The sequence below is a fragment of the Ranitomeya imitator genome, chromosome 7 (genome assembly GCF_032444005.1).
Source record: "Ranitomeya imitator isolate aRanImi1 chromosome 7, aRanImi1.pri, whole genome shotgun sequence".
In the NCBI taxonomy this organism is placed as follows: Eukaryota; Metazoa; Chordata; class Amphibia; order Anura; family Dendrobatidae; genus Ranitomeya; species Ranitomeya imitator.
This window is the reverse complement of record NC_091288.1, coordinates 84441477-84458618: the sequence shown is the minus strand read 5'-3', so window position 1 is coordinate 84458618 and position 17142 is coordinate 84441477. Positions and strand designations below refer to the sequence as shown.

Here is a 17142-nt window from a genome sequence, read left to right as displayed (position 1 = left end):
GATGTCATAGACCTAATGGAAAAGAGAATAAATATCTGGGTAGAAAGGCAAAATGAGCAATTGCATATAATATGACTATAATTTAATAAGAGGATAAAAACTTTGATGGGAGGAGTGCTTCTTTAATGTGCATTGTGTATTCACCATTATGTGGCCCTTATTGAGTCCGGTAGGAGATCCCCATTACTCTACTAGCCCCGATGCCGCACAGCAGTGCACCCAAAGCAGGATTCCCTCCGGCACAGAGCGAGTCACATTGCCAGCTGCCTGCCCAAGCCCAGCAGTCGTTGGGACATCCTACATTTATACACTGTCGTTGTGTGAATGCTGGGAAGAGTAGACTTCATTAATCAATGTATACACTGTGCACACGCTCTGACGTATTACTGTGTTACGTCGTTGGAGGAATGGATTAGCGATTTGATGAACCCAATCTTTATCAATACAACTGATGTCCATGTTTTGTTTGATAGAGCACGATTCCTTAATAAAAGTGCAGAACTCCTCTAATGAAGACGACTGCCAGGATACAGCTCAGCTCATCTCTTCATTAACCTCTTTGCAACCCAAAATCTTTGCACAGCTGCAGGTTGGTGATTTGTTTGGCTTCTACTTCACCAGTTGATAGGGTGATCACTGTTTCTATAGAAGTCAGTAAATACGTGGATCTGCTTTTGTGTGGTGCTTTTTAACTATTTGATTTGTTGGGGTTTTTTTAGTAGCTAATTTGTATATTACATGTGAAAGTAAGCAACTTTTGAAATAGTAACCTGTATCTGCATAGGAGATATGAGATCACACAGTAGATGTATAAAAGGAGCAAATCCGTGCAGGAATGAAGCTGTGCTGGCTCATCAGCGCTAGCGATGGCAGCAGCACTCTGGACGCACAGGCCTGACATTGCAGAATGTATTTCTGGGAGGGAAACTGCCCCATGAGCCAAATAAAAGTAGGTTCTAGATCCTGCCTACCCATAAAGCTGTAGACTTTCAGCCCAGCAGAGGCATTCTAGGTTAGGGTCCAAGCAAAGGGGGTACACCTTGTCATGGCTGGTGGGCTCTCATGAATTGGCCAATTTGTGTAGTAAGTACCTTCATGTACAAATATATATTTTCTGCAGCAGTAATTCAGTTCTAATTTCATATCTTCAATGATTGCATATTATAGCATTTCAGAGTACAGCTGGTTATATAGTCATGACTGCTTGCATCTGTTGCCTTTTTCTGCTCGGAGGTGCTGGTCAGTTTATTGATATTCTTAAATAGTGATGGATGACCCCTCTGTTTGTTTAATGGAATATGTAAAGCATTTCATTTATTCCTAAAAACTGGCAGAGAATCATAATATTTTGTTTGCTCACTGATGTTACCAGGATGTAGGTAAGACATGGCGGCAGGATCAGACTACACAAAGCTTTGCTTATAGTCTGTTACCATGGAGATACATAGCCCTGCATTGTAGCTGCACACATTTATCACACAAGCCCAATTATAGTTTTCAGTTTTGTAGATGTATTAGTGCAATAACACTTAGAAATAGAAGACATATCCTTTAAAATACCATGTTGGAACAAAGATAAATAGAAATGTTCAAAAGTGTACGGCATAGTTTCTGTACTTTCTTAACAAGGTCTAAGCAAAATTTAAATATATATATTTGTTAGCAGCCCAGAAACATTAAAGGGAACCTGTCATTTGATTCTTGCTGCCCAGTAGCAGTAATCAGAGCCGGGCAGCCCCATTGAGAAAACTTAGTTTGTAAAGCTGTCCATAGTCATCATTGACTATTTAGGTCTCTCCCTATAGTCAGGTGACTTTCGTCCCACCCAACTTCAGATGATTGACAGGTCTCTCCCTTGTGTGTACATAGGGAAAGATCTGCCAGTCAACTGGAGCGGGGCAGGGAGAATCCGTCTGGGGTCGCAGCGGACTAGTCCGTCACCTCCCTATAGTTTCTGGCCAGGTTTTCACAGTATATTTTCTCTGAAGAGCTGCTGTATTTCAGAGTAATACATACCTAACTGGAATCACGGAGCCAATGTCTTGATTCATGTGGCTCGTGACTCCAGCAGCATGAATCTAATGGCAAGTTCCCTTTAATGTGTGGACAGAGTAGGATCCTCATCGTTGGGTGGCTTTGACCACCTTCATGTGACCATAAGTTCTACTGTTGTCCCATATATTGAGGAGCTTCTCATGGACTAATGTTCACACCTGAAACTCTGTACATTATATATTCTGTATTTTCTCCAGAGTCTCCAGTTGCAGTCATCTTTTACATCACCGGATGGAACAACTGCCCTTATTGCGGTGAACCAGCCATCTTCTCCATTTACAGCTGATGAAACGGCAGCATTGATTACTGTGAACCCGCAAACCCCGTCCTTCGCGTCTTCAGATGGCACAACAGCACTAATTGCAGTGAATCATGAGTCTCCATCTTTCACAACTTCTGATGGGACAACCTCTCTTATTGCAGTCAGACAACCAGGTTTGTTTAATGCTGGAACAAGTAGTCATCCCCTGGTGCTCGGTCACTTGCAGAGCCAGCAGAACGAGTCCTCTTTGTCAGCAGTCACCGGTCACAATCACCTGGTCAGCATGGGGCAGCTGGTGACTGTGGAAGATCCCACATCCAGCATGTCTGGAGAAGTGCACCAGATTCTGCTTGGAGAGCTGCACCCTATTCCTATTAGGATTCTGGACCACCAGCCGACCATTGGTAAGTGCCTATGGAAATGGTCACGTAGCTGAAATAACTTCTAGTACCCCAACTGTATGGGGACTGTAACATATTGCCTGAATAATTCAGATGAAGAGATACGGTATCTGGGCTTGTTGGCCACATTGTTGATTCTAAAAACTACATGACAGGCCGCTAAAACCAGCATATCTGTAACTTCTTCGTGCCGACAAGTTTTTTTCTAAATATGTATCATGTCAAAGTTCATGGGAATACCTAATGATATATTTGCCTAGAAAAGTTGGGTAAAGGCCCTGAAAGTTATGGCTGCAATAAAATTGGGATACTGTGCCCAGTTCTGGGGAACTTGATACTATTATTATAATTCCATCCATCTTGCTCTATATTTGTCTCATTGAGGTTGCAGTATCCTTAACCACACTTGTCTCATAGTCAAAAGTTGCAGTGGAGCCATAGCCATGAAGTGCACAGACCACGAGATATGATTCTGTACTGATTTCTGTGTTTTACATCTAATGGCTACATTGTGGCGTCGATCAGAGCAGGCCTGTAAGACAAAAATAGGGCGCAATTATCAGTACTCTCTAATTTTTAGTGCAAACTTAGGCTCGGCTGCCTTGGAATACATTAGATTTATCATAGTGATTCATGCTGTTTGATAAATCTGGCATTTAGATACATCGAAAGTTTAAGATTTGACTGTCAGCAAATCGATGCTTCGGCCGATCACATGACTGACAGCCATTTTGGCTCTCGCTCCCATGCACAGGAGCGCTCCTGCATTTTCCACTAGAGAGCCACTGACCGATATCTCTGCAGCAGCATATCTTTGAGAGAACAAAGCAATTTGCATTCTGGTTTCAGACATGTCCCCTAACAGTCAGCTGGGGACCCATACACATTAGAGAGTCAGCCAATTATCAGTATCGGCGGGCACATACAAGATGGGAGTGATATGAGGTATCACATGAACAGTTTCTATTTAAAGGTCCAGCTGGTTTATTTCAATCCTCATAAACCACATCACAGGAAAACTTAAATACAGCCCTTGTCCGACACAAAGTGAAACAGAAAGTAAAAAGTCCATACAGTACTGCGGGTTCGCCCGCTTGGGTTAGACTCCAGCTTCTTAGTCCTTTAACAAAGGCTCTCAATCCTGGAGATCTGCACACCCCACACACATAAAATGTGTGAGACAAGCTGGCACCATTTTACATTGTGAATCACATCCAGGGGGTGGAGATATGGTGAGCATCCATCCTGCCCAACTCTTCAGGTGCTCACATGAAACCTGACCCTTCTCATGGCCAATTAATCCCTCTGTGTACTAGAACTTTACATCACAGAGGACAACCGCCTCTGTGATACATATCTCCCATCCACTATGTGTCTGGCAGCCACCTTACATGGGGTATTTAGTTGATGGTTTACTCGTGTGCATTTTTTGGCATGTTAAATCACGCCCCTTTCTTCATTATCCATGCCTTTCTCATCAAGGTCCTGTCCCTTAGGTCCTGACTCAAACACAACATATATATGGTGCAAGTCAAGAAATACATAATTCTGGCACATTAACTTGATAAATATTCCCCATTGTCTGCTATACTAAAGATTTATGATCAGTAATATAGAAAAAGAAATGTTTATGGACAGATGGATGGTTTATAGCCTTATTTGTCTTTTTTCCATTGATTTTAGTTGAAGTCGGTTCTATAGAGGAATACTGCATGGAGGAAGGTGAGGACAACCCAGGAGAGACAACAGAAACCCAAGATCATGCGGAAGGAGCAGGAACCACAGATTGTCAGGACCCTGCATGAACTATGATCCCATCATTGACTTTATCGCCAGCCCTCATATTGAGGGAAACAGCCACATGTACAATAAAGACTGCTCATCCAACATTTGGATCTCTCAACTGTTTCATGTGTTGCAGACCATTATCCTGAGACGGCATTAGTAAAGGAAAGGAATGAAGTATCACAGCAGCATGAAGTGTGTTACACTGGGAACTACTAACCCTAAAACAGTCACTTTCAGGCCCGGTGCTCTCTGTCTAATCGTTTTATACACTTCCTTGTGTTTGCAAGTCGTCACTTTCACGTCATCCTGTATATACTCCGCCGGTATGCTGTACACCTGGCTGTGTACAAGCATATTTTCCTTCAATTATCTGAGCCTATAATATTATCAGGAATTGAAAATTACTGATCGATAGAAATTCTTATAAATGAGCAAGAATGTTAATTTTGATTTTAACCTTAATTCTGGCAATGAAATTAAAATTTCCCTCCACCCAGCATTCATTATTACTGTTCATTTTTCCCCACAATTACTCTAACCTATTTGTCTGATGAGTCTTTCACGGCTTTACTGCCATCATTTAGGATTTAGTACTTATTTAACCTTTTCACTGCCACGGACGTATCTCAAACATCATTGCAGGGTGGAAACTTGGTAGCCGAGGACGTATTGGATGCATCCTGGCTACTGATGGTCATTATCTGCACTAACTGAGATTCTCTGTTTCAGAATGAGACCAGAATCACCGCTGTAGATGCGACCCAGCCTGAGATATCGGGGGTTGCAGCTGTCACTCCCAGCTTATTCAGACATCCGTGCAAAGCCGTCCAAGATCGGACCGCAATGCATGGACTGGCTGCTGCTCTCCAGACCCGAGCGTGACCGCTTCATAAAAATATATGGAGTTGTCAGGCTTGGGAGAGCCACAGCCAGATCGCACATAACATTAGCGTTCCAAATGAAACAGGAAAGAAATATATCTTGGTACCGTGTTAGCCAGTGGATAGAAAAATATTTAAAATTGAGAGTCCTCAGTGGTTGATACCTTTTAATGGCTAACTGAAAAGATGGTAACAAATTGCAAGCTTTCGAGACTACTCAGGTCTCTTCATCAGGCAAAGACTAAAACAAATTCTGAAGAATCACATATTTATGCACAACACAGTATAGGAAGAAAAAAAAAAAAAAGAGGGGAAAAAAAACCATGGATAAGCCAGGTGACATGAAGCAGAATTACCATGGGTGATAAACAGTTACGTCCATAAATATTGGGCCAATTCTTAGATAAGGATTGTTTTATTGTCCTGTGATTAGGGTCTCCGTTGTAATGACTCTTCATGGTCTGAGGGGCAAGTTCCTTAGTTGATGTAAAAAGACATAAATCCATGTGACACATTCATTCCTGCACTAAGAGTGTCAAAGGTCGTCATCAGTTTCCTTTTTACATCAACTAAGGAACTTGCCCCTCAGACCAAGTTCAGACCAAGGTATTCAGATAAGCACTGGCAAGTGCAGGCTGGTACAGGAGGCTGGTTTCCAGATAAGCACTGGTATATGCAGGCTGGTACGGTTGGTATACAGATAGGCACTGGCAGGTGCAGGCTGGTATACAGATAATCATTGGCAGGTGCAGGTTGTTTTATCTGGCATACAGATAAGCCCTGGCAGGTGCAGGCTGGTACAGATGGCTGGTTTACAGATAAGCACTGGCAGGTTGGCACAGATGTATGGTATACAGATAAGCAATGACAGGTGCAGTGTGGTCTGGCTGGTATACAGATATGCACTGGCAAGTGTAGGCTGGTTTGGCTGGTATACAAAAATGCACTGGCAGGTGTAGGCTGGAACGGCTGGTATACAGATGAGCACAGGCAGGTGCAGGCTGGTTCTGCTTGTATAAAGATAAGCACTGGCATATGTATGTTTACAATATAGTCCCAAATTTAATCAAATAAAGGACATAATTCATAAATGTTTGCCAATTCTATATGAAGACAATTTATTAGAGGAGGTGATAAATGTAGTGGCCAGAAGAGCACCAACAATTGGAAACATGATTTCACCAGGAATATTTATCTCTAGATCCACATCAACAATGTGGTTAGAGTGTAAAGGCTTTTATGAATGCGGAACATCTCAATGTAGTACATGCAAATATGCTCAAACAAGTAAAGTTTTCAATAATCAAAATAATTAAAAAATTGACTCTATTAAACAATTTATTAATTGCCACACAAATAATGCAGTCACGTAGTATATTGCCCAGCCACGTAGTATATTGCCCAGCCACGTAGCATATTGCCCAGTCACGTAGTATGTCGCCCAGTCACGTAGTATGTCGCCCAGTCACATAGTATGTCGCCCAGTCACGTAGTATATTGCCCAGTCACGTAGTATATTGCCCAGCCACGTAGTATATTGCCCAGTCACGTAGTATATTGTCCAGTCACGTAGTATATTGCCCAGTCACGTAGTATATTGCCCAGCCACGTAGTATATTGCCCAGTCACGTAGTATATTGTCCAGTCACGTAGTATATCGCCCAGTCACGTAGTATATTGCCCAGCCACGTAGTATATTGCCCAGCCACGTAGTATATTGCCCAGTCACGTAGCATATTGCCCAGCCACGTAGTATATCGCCCAGTCACGTAGTATATTGTCCAGCCACGTAGTATATTGCCCAGTCACGTAGTATATCGCCCAGTCACGTAGTATATTGCCCAGCCACGTAGTATATCGCCCAGTCACGTAGTATATTGCCCAGTCACGTAGTATATTGCCCAGTCACGTAGTATATTGCCCAGCCACGTAGTATATTGCCCAGTCACGTAGTATATTGCCCAGTCACGTAGTATATTGCCCAGTCACGTAGTATATTGCCCAGTCACGTAGTTAGTATATTGCCCAGTCACGTAGTATATTGCCCAGTCACGTAGTATATTGCCCAGTCATGTAGTATATTGCCCAGCCACGTAGTATATTGCCCAGTCACGTAGTATATTGCCCAGCCACGTAGTATATTGCCCAGTCACGTAGTATATCGCCCAGTCACGTAGTATATTACCCAGTCACGTAGTATATTGCCCAGTCACGTAGTATATTGCCCAGTCACGTAGTATATTGCCCAGTCACGTAGTATATTGCCCAGTCACGTAGTATATTGCCCAGTCACGTAGTATATTGCCCAGTCACGTAGTATATTGCCCAGTCACGTAGTATATTGCCCAGCCACGTAGTGCGGTATATTGCCCAGCCACATAGTATATAGCAGAGCCACGTAGTATATTGCCCAGCACAGAGCCACGTAGTATAGAGACTTAAAAAAACCCAAAACATATACTCCTCTTCCGAAGGCCCGTTGGAAGTCCTGCTATACTCACCCTCCGCCGCCTTTGCCGCTCCTCACCACGCTCCCGGGACCGCTCCATTGCCAGCGGCAGCTTCCGGTCCCAGGGCTGGTGTGAGCAGGACCTATGAGGACGTCGCGGTCACATGACCGTGACGTCACAGCAGGTCCTTGTCGCACACCAGCCCTGGGATGGGACCGGAAGCTGCTGCTTGCAATGGAGCGGTCCCGGGAGCGTGGTGAGGAGCGGCAAAGGCGGCGGAGGGTGAGTATAGCAGGTTTTTTGTTTTTTTTATTATTTTTAACATGACCTATTTTTACTATTGATGGTGCATAGGCAGCATCAATAGTAAATAGTTGGGGACACACAGGGTTAATAGCAGCAGTAACGGAGTGCGTTACACCGCGGCCCTTTACCGCTGCCATTAACCCTGTGTGAGCGTTGAGTGGAGGGGATTACGGAGCGGGCGCCGGGCAGTGAGTGCAGGGGTGTAGGGCAGGGACTAATCGGACTGTGCCCGTCGCTGATTGGTCGCGGCAGCCATGACAGCCAGCTGCCGAGACCAATCAGCGAACGAATAACCGTGACAGAAGGACAGACAGACAGACGGAAGTGACCCTTAGACAATTATGTATATAGATAGGCTGCACAGCAAGGAAATTAAAAATTTGGATTTCGGAACATTTAAGAGATAAAGCTAATTATAACATAAGCAATTGTAATATCTCCATGATAGTGAAACATTTTGTCACTCACCATGCAGGTGACATTTCAGCAATGAAAATTCAAGGTATAGAACAGGTGAAAAGACCTCATCGCAGCAGAGACGTCAAGAGACGCCTCCTGACGTGTGAGGCTTTTTGGATATATAATCTGGAAACAAAGACACCCTAATAGCCTTAATAAAAGAAATGAAATAGTGTTTCATTACTGTTAATTATTTTTTATATACAGTATGTTTTAATAGAAAGGATGTATAATATTATATTTGCACATGCTTATGTGATAGGCTGGTGTGCACGATAAAAAAAACTTCTAAGTAAGACACAGAGCTAAGCTGTGAGAAAGATCTGTCTAGATCGAAACGTGTCGCTTAATTCTTTCTTTCTGATATGTTTGCATCCATCTTAAACAAGGATTTTATGCCAACTATGAAGTTTTAAATGGATCAATAAAGACTATTAATTGTAAGGAGCTGTAACACCCTTTCTTGAATTTTCGCGATTCTGGTTCAGCTGGTATACAGATAAACCCTAGTATGTGCAGGCCGGTTGACTGGTATACAGATGAGCACTAGGAGGTGCAGTCTGGTTAGGCTGGTATACAGATAAAAATTGGCAGGTGCAAGCTGTACCATCTGGTATACAGATAAGCACTGTCAGGTGCAGCTGGATCTGCTGGTATACAAATGAGCATGAGCATACACTCTTGTTTGGCTGGTATACAGAGAATCACTGACAGGTTCAGTCCGGTTCAGCTGCTATACAGATAAGCACTGGAAAGTGAAGGCTGGTTTAGCTGGTATGCAGATAAGCACTGGAAGGAGACCTGGTGTGGCTGGTATACAGATAAGTGGAGCGCCCCCAGACACAGGGCCACGCGTTTCGGTACCAGGCCTCTCTGGTTCGGTTCTGAGGCTGTCACGGTGGCTAGACCCGGTCCGCGACCCTGCTAAGGGGCGTCCAATGAAAGTAGTAAAGCAGTCTGTCAGGGGTTCGTGACGCCACCTGTGGTGTTCGGTCAGGGTGACCGACGCTGCTATGGGGTCCACTGGGGTGATGGAATGGCAGCTGGATGGTATACCTTCCCACAGGTGAAATATGTCCCCAGGGCTTCCCAGTAAGGTGGATGGTGATGGTGTGAGGTACAGTCAATAAAGAGAACACAAGGTTGCAGTCTCTTTACCTCTTTACTGAAGGCTTCAGGATCCTCAATCCAGAGCACGTTTAACAGGGCTCTCAGAGACCGGCCGGTCCGATGGGCACATCCAGAGTTTCCTTCGCAGATGGAAATCGTTGCCTACCACTAGCTCCTGTGTGTTGTAGTCCTACCCTGCTGAGCATTCGGAATAGGCCTCACAACTGCTGTTCTCGTTCGTTCGTTCTCTACAGCTCTCTCTCGTTCTTTGGTTCCAGATGTTACTAGTTTCTAACGTCCCCCAGGTATGTTATGGCTAGGACGCCACCCGTGTGACGGGAAGGCTTGGAGGTCTTCCGGGACCCTAGAGACGCCCCTCTTCCAATGTTGCCCCCTATGTCTTCGTAGGTGTAGTAAGGTAGACCGCCAACCTATATTTAACTGTCCGGCGGAGTTTGAAGTAAGGCCTGAAGTCAGTTACTCCTACGGTGTTCCGGCCACCGACTACGCACCTCAGTAAGATGTTGCCTCTCTCTCTCTCGGCACAACTCTTACTGGCTCTCCTTTGTGCTTGATCTCGTTTACACGGTTCCACAATATCCTTCCCTTCGTGTCTCTTTCTTAGGATACCGCCGCAGGGTGTGCAGGCGCGGTTCCGTTACGTTCTGTTCGCTAGGCACCTGCCAGGTTCCCACGCCCGACAGGGGCCCCCCTGTGCCTTCTCCCTGCAACACCCCCTGCCACGGGATGTTGCCTGGTTCCAACCCAGTCAGCTTCTGACTAACTTCATCCCCAGCCCCTAGTTTTACCAGTGGAGTGGCCCAATAAATAAAGCCTTTTTCTCCCCCTAGTGGCCGGAGTGTGAAGTGTAATGTGTTCTGGTGATACCTGGTCAGGAGAACTCCTTAGTGCCATCAGACGTACCGCCACTCTCCTTAGCGGCAGAGTGCCATACTGCAACGACCAGGTCTCTGGGGCGCTGCACTAGCACTGGCAGGTACGAGCTGCTATACAGATAGACACTGGCAGGTGCAGGCTGGTATTTCTGTTATACAGATAAGCACTGGCAGGTGCAGGCTGGTATTTCTGTTATACAGATAAGCACTGGCAGGAGCAGGCTGGTTTGGCTGGTATACAGAAACGCACTGGCAGGTGCAGACTCGTATGGCTGGTATACAGATAAGCAATGGCAGGTGCGGCTGGATCGGCTGGTATACACATTAGCATGGGCATGTGCAGTCTGGCTTGGCTGGTATACAGAGAAGCACTGGCAGGTGTAGGCCGTTACAGTTGGTGTACAGATAAGCGCTGGCAGGTGCAGGCTGGTATGGGAGACTGATTACAAATAATCACTGGTATATGCAGGCTGGTTCGGCTGGTGTACAGATAAGCACTGTCAGGTGCAGGCTGGTATACAGATAACCATTGGCAGGTGTAGGCTGTTACGGCTGATATACAGCGGATAGCACTGCAGCCTGGCAGAGCTGGAGTCCTGGGTTCAAATCCAACCAAGGACAACATCTGCAAAGAGTTTGTATGTTATCCCCGTGTTTGCGTGGGTTTCCTCCGGGATCTCCGGTTTCCTCCCACATTCCAAAGACATACTGATAGGGAATTTAGATTGTGGGCCCCATCAGGGACAACAATGATATGTGTGCTGTAAAGCGCTGCGGAATATGTTAGCGCTATGTAAAAATAAAGATTATTATTATATAAGCACTGGCAGGTGCAGGCTGGTACGGCTAGTATACAGATAGGCACTGGTAGGTGCAGGCTGGTACGGCTGGTTTACAGATAAACACTGGCAGGAGCAGGCTGCTACCGGTGGCTGGTTTACAGATAAGCATTGGTAGATGCACGTTGGTACGGCTGGTATACAGATAAGCACTGTCAGGTGCAGGCTGGTACGGGAGGCTGGTTACCAGATATGCACTGGTATATGCAGGCTAGTACCTCTGGTATACAGATAGGCAATGGCAGATGCAGCCTGGTTCGTCTGGTATACAGATAAGCAATGGAAGGTGCAGTCTGATTCAGCTGCTATACAGATCAGCATTGGCAGGTGCGGGCTGGACCAACTGCTATACGGTTAAGCTCTGGCAGGTGCTGGCTGGACTGGCTGGTATATAGATAAGCACTGGCAGGTGCAGGCTGGACCAGCTGTTATACAGATAAGCACTGGCAGGTGCGAGCTGGAATGGCTGGTATATATATAAGAACTGGCAGGTGCAGGCTGTTTCATCTGGTATACAGATAAACACTTGCTGGTGCAGGCTGGACCGACTGGTATACAGATAAGCACCGGCAAGTGCAGGCTGGTTTGGCTGGTATACAGATTAGCACTGGCAGATAGAGACTGGTTCAGCTGGTATACAGATGAGCACCGACAGATAGGCTGGTACAGATGGCTGGTATACAGATAAGTACTGGCTGGTGTGGGCTGGACCTGCTGATATACAGAAATGCACTGGCAGCTGCAGGCTGGTTTGGCTGGTATACCTATAAGCACTGGCATATGCAGGCTGGTACACAGATAGGCACAGGCTGGTACGGTTGGTATACAGACAGGCTCTGACAGGGGCAGGCTGGTACTTACGACTGGTATACAGATAAGCACTGGCAAGTGCAGGCTGGTTCGGCTGAAATACAGGGAGACAGAGAAAGTATGGGCAGATAGCTACTGGACAGGTAGATTTTGGGGACCTGAAAACAAGCAAGTGTGCAAGGGACTAACTATACACATTGCTCAGACACCTCCAATTTTACTCTCTCTTGCACAAAGAGCTGAGATGCTGCTGAGAAGCTCAAAAAACTTGCTGCATGGATTACTTGGAAGATTCTGCTGTCCAATCTTCTGCCAAAGGGCTCATACTCATATGTGAGAAAAAAAAACGGTCCAGCTTCCGGACCAGAAAAACGGAAGCGTGCTATGCGAGTGTCATGCGAGTACAATGCGATTTTCACACCCAGCATCCGATTTACATCTGAGTGCAGTGCGATTGCTATCCAATTGCAATCCGATTTTAACATGAGCTTTTACATACAGCAGTTCTCTGTTGTACTAACAGAAAATGTGCAATCTGCATTCAAACAAAATTTGACAGGTGCATAAGTATGGGCACCCCACCAGAAAAGTGACATTAATATTTAGTAGATCCTCCTTTTTCAAAAATAACAGCCTCTAGTCGCTTCCTTTCGCTTTTAATGAGTTTCTGGATCCTGGATGAAGGTATTTTTGACCATTCCTCTTTACAAAACAATTCCAGTTCAGTTAAATTTGATGGTCTCTGAGCATGGACAGCCCTCTTCAAATAATCCCACAGATGTTCAATGATATTCAGGTCTGGGGACTGGGATGGCCATTCCAGAACAGTGTAATTGTTCCTCTGCATGAATGCCTGAGTAGATTTGGAGCGGTGTTTTGGATCATTGTCTTGCTGAAAGATCCATCCCCTGCGTAACTTCAACTTTGTCACTGATTCATGAACATTATTGTCAAGAATCTGCTGATACTGAGAGGAATCCATGCGTCCCTCAACTTTAACAAGATTTCCGGTGCCGGCATTGGCCACACAGCCCCAAAGCATGATGGAACCTCCACCAAATTTTACTGTGGGTAGCAAGTGTTTTTTTTTTTTGGAATGCTGTGTTTTTTGGCCGCCATGCATAACGCCTTTTTGTATGACCAAACAACTCAATCTTGGTTTCATCAGTCCACAGGACCTTCTTCCAAAAAGAAATTGGCTTCTCCAAATGTGCTTTTGCATACCTCAGCCGACTCTGTTTGTGGCGTGCTTGCAGAAACGGCTTCTTTCGCATCACTCTCCCATACAGCTTCTCCTTGTGCAAAGTGCGTTGTATAGTTGACCGATGCACAGTGACACCATCTGCAGCAAGTTGATGCTGCAGCTCTCTGGAGGTGGTCTGAGGATTGTCCTTGACTGATCTCACCATTCTTCTTCTCTGCCTTTCTGATGTTTTTCTTGGCCTGCCACTTGTGGCCTTAACAAGAACTGTACCTGTGTTCTTCCATTTCCTTACTATGTTCCTCACAGTGGAAATTGACAAGTTAAATCTCTGAGACAGCTTTTTGTATCCTTCCCCTGAACAACTATGTTGAATAATCTTTGTTTTCAGATCATTAGACAGTTGTTTTGAGGAGCCCATGATGCCACTCTTCAGAGGAGATTCAAACAGGAAAACAACTTGCAAGTGGCCACTTTAAGTAGCTTTTCTCATGATTGCATACACCTGGCTATGAAGTTCAAAGCTCAATGAGGTTAAAAAACAAAAAAAAGTGCTTTAGTAAGTCACTAAAAAGTAGGTAGGAGTATTTAAAACAAGAAAATGATAAGGGTGCCCATACTTATGCACCTGTCAAATTTTGTTTGAATGCAGATTGCACATTTTCTGTTAGTAATGTTTCTGCCTTGAATTGAGGTTTATTGTACTGTGTCCAACAGTTATTAGATATATGAAACTGAAATAGCTGTTGCAAAAAATTTTTTTTTTTATAAAACATTAAGCTTAAGATTAATAGGGGTACCCAAACTTTTTCATATAACTGTATATCATATATGTATATATATATATATATATATATATATATATATATAAATATACTGTATGTCAGATGCTTTTTTTGTGTTTGTCTTGGAATATAAGAGATCTCAGTAGTACTCAGCTGAGAGAACACCGTTGTCCTCTTATAAGGCGATCCAACCCACACAGTGTCCATTGGGACACTCTAAGGGTATGTGCACACGTTGCGGATTCCATTGCGGATTTTTTCCGCGTGGATTTGCGGATTCCCTGCGGATTTACTGCTGATTTTTTGCAGTTTTTGTGCGGATTCTTATTATGGAGCAGGTGTAAAACGCTGCGGAATCTGCACAAAGAATTGACATGCTGTGGAAAATAAACCGCTGCGTTTCTGCGCTGAATTTTCCGCAGCATGTGCACTGCGGATTTTGTTTACCATAGGTTTACATGGTACTGTACAACGCATGGAAAACTGCTCCGGATCCGCAGGGCCAAATCTGCTGTAGATCCGCAGGCAAATCCGCAACGTGTGCACATACCCTACAGACTCCTCTTGCAGGATTCCTGAGGTTCTCCATCTCTTTTTGTTAAGAGAGCAACAGCTCAAGAGGAGAGGACTCTGTAGAACCAGGTCAAAGGGGTTATCTGCTACTTAGAAAACCCATTAAAATAAATACTACCCCTTGTGATAGGAAAAATATATATACTCACCTTCTGCAGTGATGCCATTCCAGCAATGTTGAATGGATAAAAAGCAAAAACCAGACTTTGCATTTACAGACAGGAGTGTTGGGGTGTTTGCCCCTCATCAATTCATGTGGTAATGCTCATTAAAGGGTCAATATTGATTTTTTAGTTTGCTGCCCACTAGAGGTGGCATAAGGGTGCTAGTCATCTTCCATGTTGAAGATGATATTTGCATCAATTCTATTGGACAGTTTTTTAGGCATGTCTTGTGACCTGTGCAGGGGTCATTGTGCAGGGAGGGAGGTAAACTGTAACCTTTAGCCAGTGGTGTGTGTTGTCTACCTTCAGGTTTATAACAGAAGCATTCCTTTGTATTGTTTTTTCCTGCCAGTTATGATAATGACATAACTAAAAAGTGATTTCCACAAAGTGCGGTGAAATACATTTTTTGGGAGTTCCTAAAGAAAAATAGAAACCAACCACAAATTGAACTACCCAGATACAAAAGTATAAAATTTAAATAATTAAATCTTTATTGTGCAAATTATTAAAACATTAAAATAAAATCCCGCAAAGACAAAAAGTGGTATACAATCAGGAGCGCGATGCCGGTGAGCCTGTGAAGCAAGCAGGAGGGCGGCATTGCAAGAAGATGGGAGGCGCTGGACCAGGACCTGCGACACCCATCGGACCGGACCGCCCCCAGGTGAGTATAATAAAAGTTATTTTTCTTCTCTTACAGGTCAGATTATAGAATGCTGTAGATAAGCCCTGAAAGGCATTGGCCGTAACTCATATCGGCCAAACCTGGTGACAGGTTCCCTTTAACTATAGAGAGGTTTATGACAAATCAAAACCACAGCTAAAAAGCCATACATTTCTAAAAGATGCAGGTATCCCTACCTGGACTTCCACATATTTGGACAATGGAGGTGCTCTTCACCCCCAATCAATATTCTAAAGAGGAGGAGACTCTGTACACATAGAAGTCTACACATTGAAGACTATGGGAGTTGCTGTCTGCATTTCACAATTCCCTTAACCCCCGAAGCTTTTTCGGTTTTGCGTTTTCTTTTTCGCTCCCCTCCTTCCCGGAGCCATAACTTTTTTTTATTTGTCCGTCAATATAGCCATGTGAGGGCTTGTTTTTTGCAAGACGAGTTGTACTTTTGAACGACATCATTGGTTTTACCATGTCATGTACTACAAAACAGGAAAAATTCCAAGTGCGGTGAAATTGCAAAAAAAAAGTGCAATCCCACACTTGTTTTTTGTTTGGCTCTTTTGCTATGTTCACTAAATGCTAAAACTGACCTGCCATTATGATTCTCCAGGTCATTACGAGATCATAGACACCAAACATGTCTAGGTTATTTTTTATCTAAGTGGAAAAAAAATTCCAAACTTTGCTAAAAAGAAATTGCGCCATTTTCCGAGACCTGTAACGTCTCCATTTTTCAGGATCTCAGGTCGGGTGAGGGCTTATTTTTTTGTGTGCCGCGCTGACATTTTTAATGATACTATTTTGGTGCAGATACATTCATTTGATCGCCAAAAAAATGTAATTCTGGCGTTTTGACTTTTTTTCTTGCTACACCGTTTAGCGATCAGGTTAATTCTTTCTTTATTGATAGATCGGGCGATTCTGAACGCGGTGATACCAAATATGTGTATTTTTTTATTGTTTTATTTTGAATGGGGCGAAAGGGGGTGATTTAAACTTTTATATTTTTTTAATGTTTTCCATATTTTTTAAAACATTTTTTTTTACTTTTCCATAGCCTCCATATTCCATATACATAGAAGGGATGCTCAGATCGCTCCTATGTAGCAGAATTACTTCATTGCTATGAGCACCAACCACAGGGTTGCGCTCACAGCAATCTGGCATCAACGACCAGAGGTCTTCAGGAGACCTCTGGTTGTTATGCCAAAGCACCGATGACCCCCTATCAAGTGACGGGGGTCAGCGGTGCACGCATTTCCGGCCCTATGGCCGGAAGCGCTTGTTAAATGCCGCTGTCAGCGTTTGACAGCGGCATTTAACCAGGTAATAGCCGTGGGTGGATCTCGATTCCACCTGCGCCAATTGCAGGCACATGTCAGCTGTTCAAAACAGCTGATATGTCCCGGCTTTGATGTGGGATCACCGTCCGAGCCCGCATCAAAGCAGGGGATCTGCCATCTGATGTACTATTCTG

General features: G+C 44.3%; 1 protein-coding gene across 4 annotated transcripts in view; it reads left to right on the top strand.

The window, feature by feature from the left end:
* The window catches only part of CARF (calcium responsive transcription factor), a 57757-nt gene extending 52752 nt beyond the window's left edge, over positions 1-5005 (top strand). For all 4 annotated transcript variants that reach the window (XM_069733559.1, XM_069733561.1, XM_069733558.1 and 1 more), the window contains 3 exons: positions 474-589; positions 2253-2721; positions 4402-5005. In XM_069733559.1, the coding sequence (XP_069589660.1) occupies positions 474-589; positions 2253-2721; positions 4402-4523 (707 nt within the window). In that variant the 3' untranslated portion in view covers positions 4524-5005. The remainder of the gene's footprint in view (positions 1-473; positions 590-2252; positions 2722-4401) is intronic.
* The last annotated feature ends 12137 nt before the right edge of the window (positions 5006-17142 follow it).